The sequence below is a fragment of the Apis dorsata genome, unplaced genomic scaffold (genome assembly GCF_000469605.1).
Source record: "Apis dorsata unplaced genomic scaffold, Apis dorsata 1.3 scaffold_74, whole genome shotgun sequence".
NCBI classification, from domain to species: Eukaryota; Metazoa; Arthropoda; class Insecta; order Hymenoptera; family Apidae; genus Apis; species Apis dorsata.
Window position 1 is genome coordinate 2,155,032 of NW_006263372.1, and position 11,335 is coordinate 2,166,366.

Sequence of the window (11,335 nt, forward strand, 5' to 3'; positions counted from 1 at the left end):
TTATATAGGGGAAAAAATGGAACAAGAAATCATTATATGATAACTATTTGCGATAACTGTTCATTAATCGTACGTTTTTTGTAACCTAATTATATTCTGCTATTGATTGATATTATTAACCTAACATTTTGAGATCTTGACACAGAATAATAATTAGATAACATTCTTTATATTTTTATTCACTCGACATACTTACAATTCAATATTTCATCATATAATTAAGAATAGAAATTAATATAACCTCTTTTTTCCTTTGTTTCAGGTAAGATTATTCCAAACAATAGATTCTTTTAATTTTTGGTACTATTAATGAAGGTAATTCAATTAATCAATGCTTTTATCCTATCCTATGGTAAAATCGTAAAAATTTTATAATATATACTAAAATCAATATTCTCGAGGAATAACATTACAAACTTTCACTATAGTTATTATTATACATCATATTCTACATATAAAAACGAATTACATTGGCGTACCTGCATATCGAAAACACATTAAAAATCAGTTGGATCGATACCAACTTTTTACTTATTACATCGTTACTGTCCAAAGTTCTCGTCTTCGATATAATCACAAACTTTTACTTCCACGCATATAACCATTCATCCTTGATCATGTCGCTAGCCTTTTCCGCGATCATGATGGTAGGCGCATTCGTGTTCCCTCTAACGATTTTAGGCATGATCGAAGCGTCCACGACTCTTAAACCAGCCACTCCGTAAACCCTCAACTCAGGATCGACCACAGCTTCGGGATCCCAATCTGGACCCATTTTGCACGTACCTACAGGATGATAGATCGTCGCCGTGTACTCCATCATCACGCACTTCCAATATTCCCTCGTGCCAAAAATGAAACGTCTGCAAGATGGCAGAGGCGTATCGATAAGTCGAAAGCCATACTGCCGAAACCACGTGGTATGGAACAACTTCAAAGCAATCTCTATCCCCTCCACCATCACGTCTACATCGGGATAGGCAGTGAAGTATGCAGGATAGATAGATGGTGGCCCCCACAAAGGATCTGTATCGTTCAACAATAAGAATCCTCTGCTTCTAGGCGACAGTAAGATAGGTCTAATATTGATGGCATCATAATAAGACAAAGGCTCGACCCTGGTCTCCCCAAACTCCGCTGGATCGTTCAAAAAATCCATCTGATTGCTAGCATCGAAGGCGTATTGAATATCTGGTAAGCCATGTTCATGTTCGAACGCAGTCTGCAAAAACGCTCCGCACACGAGTGTTCCAGTGGCAGACAGTGGCCCCATCTGAGTCTTCTCGTAGTAGCAGATGTCACTTTTCTTCATACGGTTGTCTTTCGTCGTCGAAGTACTGTTCAACGCGATTACCAAACCGTCCATCGTCACGTGATCCTGAAGGTTTCTTCCAACTGGTAAGTCGCTGATTATTGGAATTCCATGTTTCTTTAATTCATCGGCCGGCCCTATGCCGGATAGCATTAAAATTTTGGGCGAGTTAATCGTGCCAGCTGAAAGGACGACCTCTTTCCTAGCCAGAACAGATTTACTCAATCCTGTCGATGTACACGTGTAATCGACACCTGTCACACGTTTCGTGATTGGATCTGTCAGTAATCTAGTGACGTGAGCCTGTGTTTCGATGGTGAGATTCTTTCGTTTGCGCCTGATAGGTCTGATATACGCACTATTGACGCTTTCGCGCTTTCCATGGAGGGAAGTCATTTGCAATTTCATTACTCCCAATTGTGTTCCCGCGTTTGCATCTACGGTCACGTGACCGAGTTCCCGCCACGCGTTCAAAAGAATCCTCGCGTTGATGTCGGTGTATGGAAATCGTTCCACCGATTGATAACCGCCTTTGTTGTGATAGTATGGATTTTCTTTTACGATCTAGGAAATCGATATTGTGCAAATCGACGTGATTAGATTTTTAGATGATCTTTTATAATTTGATATCGTTAGGATATGAATGGATTGTTAATTTTGTTTTATTGTTGAATAATGAAATTGGAAAATATGATTAGATTTTTGGAGATGTGATTTATTTAGTTTTCTGTGATATATTCTTTTATACTAATGATCACAATTATTATGAATGATAAATTTTCTGTGTAATTTTGCTTGAAGAAGGAAGTTAATATAAGCTTCGTTAAATTTACCTCTCGATCCTTATTGTTCTCTGACTTGAGAAAATATGGCAAAACTTCTTCGTAACTCCATCCATAATTTCCTTTCTCTGCCCATTCGTTGTAATCTTTTGGATTACCACGTATATAAATCATATAGTTGATAGTACTGGATCCACCCATTACCTACGACAATTTATAACATATATCTTAAGTATAATAAATATATAATATTATACAATTCAATTTTTAAAATTATCGATTGCTACGAAAATAAAAATATTATTTTGAACGTGTAAGATCATAATTAAGATTCGAGGTTCATATTATATAATACATACTTTACCCCTTGCCCATGCACAGCTTCTATCTCTTCTTGATCGACAAGAGTGTCGCTCTGGTTGTGTACGATACATCCAATCAATATTGCTGGCTTGCAACATAGAGGCAAAAGCAGGAACTTTGGCCACCAATGGTTCTTCTATTCCAGCCTCCAATAATAATATCTAAAAATGAATATAAAAAATCAAATATTCGTTAACTTTTCATTTCACTTTTTTTTAATTAATTCAATTTATATTTAATTGTAATGCTGTTCTAAAATTGTTGAATCGATCATTGATCATTCATAGTTTTTTTTCTCATAAAATAATTAATTTTGAAAAGATAAAATCTTTTTGAAAAATTATATCTATGTTATTGTCATTAATAAGAGATTAATAAAAATCTGTGATGAAAATTGCTTAAACTCGTTAAAAATACAGATGATTTTTTGCTAGGCTGATTTTATTGCATTGACACTACTCGATCCAATAAATAGTTTTATAGTCTTACGCGGTTCACGGTCTGGTTTAATCATCAATTGAAACCTCTAAGTGAGGTCTCACGATATAATGGTCGACGATCTTCTGTTTCATGATCCTTTTCAAAGAAGCCCTCGGCATTGTTCGACTTTTCAACTAAGGGATTATCAACTTTCTTTATCTTTACGCATCAAGCGCGACGATTTTATAAAATTCACTTTAACAATTGTACAAATTCTTTAAAGATTAAAGTTAAGAAATAAATTTAATTATCAGATCAATTATTAAAATTTATTTAATTTCGATAAGAATAAAGGAGAATTTTATTCTACGTTCAATTTCGAACAAAATCATTTCATGAATCATTAATCACCATTGCACTATTTAGTAAAAAGCGTTCCATGTTCATAAAAACTCGTTCTTTTTTTTTTCTTCTTATTATTATCCGATTAACATTGGAATTCAGCGTGGCCTTTCTTTCCTATGCAGTTTAAAGTTCTGACTAAAGTTTTTTTTCTTTCTGTTTAATAAAAATCTAATATATATTCTATTTCCTAGAAAAGTAAAAAGTCACCAATCATTTTTTGAGAGATCAATTTCAGTTTCGATAAATATCAAAAATATTTGAATTGTTTTAATTCAGAAGATAAAAGAATGTCATTAAAAATTGTTTTTCTTTCTAAACAATAAAAATATATGAAATAATTAATCCTACAACTAAAAATATCAAAATTATTGATAATTCGAAAAGATCTAATTGGAAATAGAATTCGTCAGCCATATTGAATAAAGCGCTCTACGTTTTCGCGGGAAAATACGAATAATACGAAATGAAATTCAAAAAATACTTTCCAACAGTACATTCTATTATATAAAAATTCTCTTAATCGAATACTTTTGCCTTTCTACTGATTAAAGTAACAAAATACAACAAATCTTCGTTAAAATTATTCTCGAATAGATACCTTCCAGTGTTTTACTTCGCTCAATCTATTCGCGAGAACGCATCCAGCCGATCCAGCTCCAACGATAATAAAATCGTACTCTTCTCTAGGAAAATTCGTGGAAATTTGCGGAAAATTGACGCCAATCTGACTATCCACCAACTTCTTAGGATACATAAAATTCTTGTACCGATCAAAATCACTAGCACCACCTCTCCAAGCGTCGTACGAAGAAATCGTTTGAACATTTTCGTCTCGATTGTCGATGAAAATTCTTTCCACCGCCTTTGAATTATCATCTTGACGATTTACTTGATCCTGGCTCGTTAACAGATACATTGGAGATGCAATGTCGTTCAACATTCTCGGAATATAAATTCTTTCTGCAATTAATAATTATATTGATAAATTACCAAAAAAAAGAAATTTAACAAATAATCAACCAGAATAATTTTTTCTTTCACGTATCTATTCTTCCTTTTTTATTCATAAAAAAAAGGGACGTTTACCTTGATCAAATCGAACTGCATCGTAAATTTTACTCAACGGTTCACGGACGATTTCGGTTCGCGGAGGATAAAAGTTACAAATTTCTTCGAAATTCACGATCGATGATTCAATCGTCTCCCTTTCATCCTCCTCCCTCGACAACTCCACCGATCCTCCTCCATCGTCCTCCATCTTGTGACCGCGTAACGTGTCCTTGGACGAACGTCTCGCGTTGGATCTCACGCATTCGTCGAATTTCCACGGGCGAAACGAGTCGAAATCACGAGATGGACGGTGGAAAGGGTCTTGGGAATAGCCGAATAGATGCGCGACCAGAGCCAGGAACATGAAGGCCGGCGGTTGGCAGGTAGACACGGTGGAATGTGGCTGGCAAAGAGTTGCTAAGTCCGGTGGCACCCACGACATAACTTTCGAGGATGATGGATTCCCTTCCTCTGTTGGGCAAAGTTTCAGCAATTATCGATCTTTTCTTTTTTCTAAATTGTGTTTGCACGAGGAGGAATCAGAGAAGATGATGGTGGATCATTCGAATCACGAATGTTCTTAATAATGAGTAAAAGAATTTAGATGATTGATCATTCTCTTAGAATGGAATTCTAAATTGTTTAGAGAAAATTTATATTTGATATATAATTTGACGAAAAGATTGTTTTTAAAAGAAAACAAACGAAAAGATTTTGGATTTGGATATACGTTTTTCGCAGAATAAAATAATTAAAGAGAGTCGAAGAAATAAGAGTGACTCGTCTGTTTCTTTCTTTCCTTTTGTTTCTTTTTTGTTTTTGTGTGTGTTTTTGTGCCTATTGTGTTCGGCAAAAGAAAGAAGGAGTTTCGAATGTCGTGAGCACTTAAGCGACAAAGAGTTCATTGTATTCACACACGTGTGGAAGTGAAGAACAATGGTTACGTTTTCGTTCTTTAAACAGACGTTTCTTTAACCACGTTTCTTTTTGTCAACTGCAGTGACTAATAACCATTTAACGTTAAAAATTCTTCATCTAACTATCTTAATTTAAGTAATCGTTAATTTATTACGTGATTGATCACGTATTCTTATATTATTCCTTTCCGTAATATCTATTACATTTTTATTATTGATCGATTAAAGATACCTGGATTTTTAATCGAACGCTTCGAACGTATAAATTCTTCTGCATAAATAAACTTCACGTATCGAGTCAAATATCTAGAAAACAAACTCCCATCTCGTAATTAAAATTAAGAAGAAAAGATTGATCAAAGAGTTTCTTGATTTTATACCGTTTAATCTCACACTGTTCACTCTTAATTTTTGAATTTAAAATCATGCACAATGGATTTATTATTTTTTTTTTTTTTTTATATATAAAAAGCAGAACGGCACTTATTTGTTTAAAAAATGGAAAACTGAATTCTTTAGTGCTGAAAGGGTGGCGGACCATTGACGATTGATTTGAACGAAAGTGGTGCTCCTCTCTCGGTGCCTTGGTTTCTTGCCACTTCCCTCCTGTCTCTACTTTTTTTGCTTTCGAGGTGCACGCTTTCGTTTATTAACGAGTAACCACTTTCCTCGATTAAAATTACAACGAAATTCATAACATCGAATGATTCGAATTCGATGACGAAAGAGGCAGATCCATTTGTAAAAATTTTTATATTTGCCGATATTTTTTAAATTTATCGGTGTTTTAAAGAGGATTGATACTTCATCAAGTATCTTGAATTAGGAAATTAAGAAGTTTTAAATTTAAAATGTGATATTCGATATTTCTACAAAAGGATTAAGTAAAATGAGATTTGATATTTTGGTATATTTAAATAAAATTTTTCTTAAATCAAGTATAAAAAGTGTTCCAAAGATTTTATTGTCATCATTATATATTCAATACAAATATTAGCTTATATTAGTTTATATTGTTATATTAGTTATATTAGTTTATATTGCATTCCATATAACAACATCTTTTGTAATAACATCTCACTTTAAGCAATATTACTTAAAATCGTTTATTTCTTCGCATTTCTGTGTGTTATCGATAGATTGTAAGCACAATTAGAAAGGATCTTACAAATTATTAGCTACAGAGCGACCAACCTGATCGTGTTTGCTCTGCTTCCGCTCTACTTCGATACTTTTTATTTTCTATTATTCATGGTATTACTCGCCGGCTTTACAGCCTCTTACAATAACTTTTTCACGTGGCAAGTCAGTCTGCATATCATCGTCGATTTCGTTTCACTTTCGCATTTCACGGTTTTCCTTGTAATAAAACATCGAAACCCCTTTTTTCCATCTCGTTATTTTTTATCGAACGTTATTATCGAATCGAATTATAAAACTCAACTGTTATCTCTCTTGTTGTAAAGCAATTATTCTCCTCGATGATATTAATATTAAAACATTAATTATTAATTGTCGTGTCGCATTATCGATTATATTTTACATTATATTTTGATTTTGGTTTTTATTCTTAAAATTTTATTTATTATCAATAGCGCTCTCGATAGAAATATTTCATTGCAAAATACATTTTATCAAATTCTTCTTTTTTCAATTTTAAATTAATAATAGATTACATTTCAATAAGAATTTTCGTTGTGTCGACTATGTTGCAGAAAAATTTAACGATAACGTAAGTGCGTTCAGTGAATTACAGAACAACTGTAAAATGCATTGGAATGTTAACGATTCCAAGAATTGCTATCGTATTGCATTTCAAGAAACAATTTTTCAAGAAAGTAATTCATAACATTGTACAAGGATGAATAACATTTATAAAAAAAAATAATCAAAAATATCGTTAATTTTTAATCACACTATCAAAAATCAAAAGGATATCATCATGCAATGTGAATTTATAATATTTTTTTTTTTATTATTTCTTTCTTCTTTTCTCGTCTATCATTCGAATTATTCGAGCCAAAGTTGCATCTCTCTTCAAATCGGTATTGACGTAATAATTACTTAACGTAATTATTTAACATTTTAACATTTCAAATTAATAGTACTACTTTTGTATTTAATAAGTAATTTTACATGTAACTCCTATAGTTACAATTGGATAAGAAAGTACACGGATGTTTCATTATCCGAACAATTTTAACCACTTTGGATCCAGCAGTTCGAATAATCAACGCTCCACTGCAGACTTGGACGAGTTACGAGTCGCATGTCTTTTCTGCCCCACTTCTGTGTTTCCCCACCACACTATAAAAGTGTATATTATTACATATAAGTATTAGTACATATATGAGTACAAAACACGACGAGAAAATATGGAATTAATTAAAAATGGGCAAATCACACACTGATAATGAAAATTAGATTCATGTTACTTTCTTTGTCACCAAAAATTGGCCTAACTCCAGAGTTAACCACTAATCTATTAAAGAAACTAATTAAAATTTTTGAATTAAGTTAAATAATTTTATTCTTAACTTCTTAACTATTAAATTTTGTCCACCTCTGTTCAATTCCTTCTCAATTTCCTCAAGAGAAAAATACATTGACGTCATGTATTCATGTTATCCCTACTACAATTGTTAGATTAGATAGAGATACGTCACGTGACTTGGTGGTAAAAGCTTGCAAGGGAACTTACTTGCGAGGGAATAGCAGCAAGAATAAATCACGTATTCTCCTCTCAAAAAAAAATTCGACATCAAGAACCTCTTTATTATAGAATAAAGTTATTATTTTAATTATTCAAAGTAATTTTATTCGAAATTTTTCAATAGTTTTTCAATAGGTTATAATGCCCAACTCTACAGACTCTTTTCCCCACTCCTTGTAGAGGAGAGTGGAGTGGAATTAGCAGTCTATATTATATGTATATGTTTTATACTCAATTGTGCATTTATTAAAAAAGTAACCAGACTTAAAATTTCAAAAGTCATTCGAATCAATCCTCTTCTACACTTATCCACAAATTATTCGATACTTTAACTAAACAATAAGCTATTGAAATAATTTTATTCTCAACTTTGAACGTTACAATTTTGCCCATCTTTCGTGGACAAAGCACAATAGCGAGAATATACAAGTACGTCCAAGCCTGCCACTATACTATACATCTGAAAACGACCTTTTATACGCATGTCTGCCGTATTCCCATCTTCTTTCACTCGTCTACATTATACGTTACATGCGCAGAGTTGAGCATTAATTTGTTGAAAGAGTAACTAGAATTGAAATTTCGAAACTTTAATAATTTTATTATTTAAAATATATTCGAATCGATCCTCTCTTTTATACTTATCCACATGAACAAATTATTAAAGTAATTTTATTCTCAATTTCGAACGTTACAATTTTGTCCATCTCTGCAAGCAAAGCACAATAGAAAGAATATACAAGCCTAACACTATACTATACATCCGAAAACAATCTTTTATACGCATGTCTGCCGTATTCCTATCTTTCTTCACTCGTCTATATTATACGTTACATGCGCAGAGTTGAGCATTAATTTGTTGAAAGAGTAACTAGAATTGAAATTTTGAAACTTTAATAATTTTATTATTTAAAATATATTCGAATCGATCCTCTCTTTTATACTTATCCACATGAACAAATTATTGAAATAATTTTATTCTCAATTTCGAACGTTACAATTTTGTCCATCTCTGCAGGCAAAGCACAATAGAAATAATATACAAGTACGTCCAAGCCTAACACTATACTACACATCCGAAAACGATCTTTTATACGCATACTGCTGCGTATTTCTATCTTTCTTGGCTTGTCTACATTATCGTATATGTTACATGCGCAGATTTGAATATTATTTTGTTGAAAAAGAAATTTCGAAAATTACTTTAATAATTTTATTATTTAAAATATATTCGAATCCTCTCTTTTATACTTATTCACATGAACAAATTATTAAAGTAATTTTATTCTCAGCTTCGTTACAATTTTGTCCATCTCTCATAGACAAAGATAGAGAATTACTACATTAAACATCCAAAAACGATTTTTTACACGCACGTCTGCCGCGTATCGTCATCTTCCTCCGCTCGCAAATTCTTCAACCAATCCTCCTTAATCATATCCGCCCCCTTCTCGGCAATCATCATGGTCGGTGCATTGGTATTCCCGCTAATGATACTCGGCATGATCGACGCGTCGATCACTCGCAAACCCTGGACTCCGTGCACCTTCAATCTCGAGTCGACGACGGTCCTCGAGTCGTCGGCCGGCCCCATCCTGGCCGTTCCACACGCGTGAAACAGAGAAGCGGACACGTGCCTGATGCTGCATTCCCAATACTCCTCACTATCGGGCTCCGTGTGCCGACATCCGGGAATATCGAGGTGGTGCAACCGCATGCCGTGCTTCTTCAGGGTCTCGGTGTTCAACAGCGCCTTGACCACGTCCACGGATTTCAACAACGTCTCCAGATCGCCCTTCTCGGCGAAGTAATTCGCGTAAATCTTGACGGGGTCGGCGGGATCGATGCTGCGCAATCTCACCGCTCCTCTGCTCCTCGGTTTCAACAGTATAGGGCAAACTATGACCAGGCTCGTCTTCGTGATCACGCGTGACATGTCCGTAACCAGGTCGTCCGTTATATCGAAACTGTTCATCACGGTCGTTAATATGTTCCTGTCGAAACGATAAACCGGCGCCACGATGAATTGAACGTCCGGATACTTGGACGAAGGATCGGTCACGTTGACGAAGCCTAGGAGATTGATCGGTAGATCGCTCAACAGGCCGGTTTTGTGGATCAAGTATTGGTAGGCCGAGTCGTAGATCGCGTCCTCGGGCGGGGGTGAGGTGACGGATTCGTTGACGAACAAGAGATACGTGCCCAGCCATATGGCGTGATCCTGAAGATTAGTCCCGACGGGTAGATCGTGGACAGGCGTTATCCCCATCTCCTCCAAGTGTTCCTTGGGCCCGGTCCCCGAGAGCATCAGTATCTGGGGACTGGCCACGCTCCCCGCCGACAGGATCACCTCCTTGGCCGCCCTCACGTCGATCCTTCGATCGTTCTTCAACGTGATCCTCACTCCGCTCGCCCGTCCATCCTCGTCGAACAGCACCCTGTCCACTCGGCTCGACTTCATCACGTATAAATTCTTCCTGTGCTTGACGGGGGAGAGGAAAGCTTTGGCGGCGTTCAGACGCCGCCCGTCGTCGAGGGTGCCCATGGCCTTGCCGAATCCCACGAAACGGTCCCCGTTCAACGGCTCCCGGATCTCGTATCCCAACTCCCGCGCCGCCCCCAGTATCACGTTCTGTATATCCGTTGCCGTGTAATTGTAATTCCTGATCCTCATCGGTCCGTCCGTGCCGCAGTAATCGGCACCGAATCGGGCCACGTGGTCCGGCGAACAGCTCAACGATGTTCGAAAGTATGGGAGAACTTGCTCGTAACCCCATCCCTCGTTCCCCTCGCTCGCCCAGCCGTCGTAGTCCATCTTGTTCCCGAACACGTGCAGCATGGCGTTGATCACCGAGCTTCCACCCAGGGCCTTACCCTTCGACCATTTGCATCGTTTGTCCTTGATACTCATACAGGCGCCCTCTTGGTACTCGGTCTTTTTAGAAATTTGAAATAAATTAATATTATAATTTATTATATTTTTTTTAATTTATTATTTATTATTAATTTATTATTATTAATTTATATTAATTTATTATATTATTATAATTTTTCTTTTATTCAATAATATGAATTATATAAGAATTTTATCATCGAATGAATTTATAATTTAAATTACAATCGGATCTCTTGGTACTCGTTTTTTTTAGAAATTTGAAATAAATTAATATTATTATAATTTTTTTTTATTCAAATAATACGAATAAGAATTTTATCATCGAGACGTCGAATGAATTTATAATTTTATAAATATATATTATAATTTTTTTTTTATTCAATAATACGAATAAGAATTTTATCATCGAGGAGTCGAATGAATTTATAATTTAAATTACAATCGGATTTCTTGGTACTTGGTTTTTTTAGAAATTTG

The 11,335-nt window shown here is 35.1% G+C and overlaps 2 protein-coding genes across 4 annotated transcripts in view; one reads left to right on the plus strand and one right to left on the minus strand.

Annotated features, from left to right (window-relative positions):
- LOC102679685 (flotillin-2) overlaps positions 1–11,335 on the plus strand; it is a 105,176-nt gene that overhangs the window by 56,415 nt on the left and 37,426 nt on the right. The gene's annotated exons all lie outside the window — the stretch shown is intronic.
- Positions 7–11,335, minus strand: part of LOC102679237 (glucose dehydrogenase [FAD, quinone]-like) — a 13,321-nt gene continuing 1,992 nt past the window's right edge. The window contains exons 1-6 of one of the 2 annotated variants that reach the window (XM_006610607.2): positions 9,339–9,500; positions 4,369–4,803; positions 3,881–4,242; positions 2,454–2,618; positions 2,146–2,298; positions 7–1,876 (exon numbers count right to left, since the gene is read on the minus strand). In XM_006610607.2, the coding sequence (XP_006610670.2) occupies positions 584–1,876; positions 2,146–2,298; positions 2,454–2,618; positions 3,881–4,242; positions 4,369–4,803; positions 9,339–9,357 (2,427 nt within the window). In that variant the 5' untranslated portion in view covers positions 9,358–9,500 and the 3' untranslated portion in view covers positions 7–583. Of the gene's footprint in view, positions 1,877–2,145; positions 2,299–2,453; positions 2,619–3,880; positions 4,243–4,368; positions 4,804–9,338; positions 10,898–11,335 lie in introns of those variants that run through there. The other variant, XM_031508079.1, reaches the window with a different exon arrangement.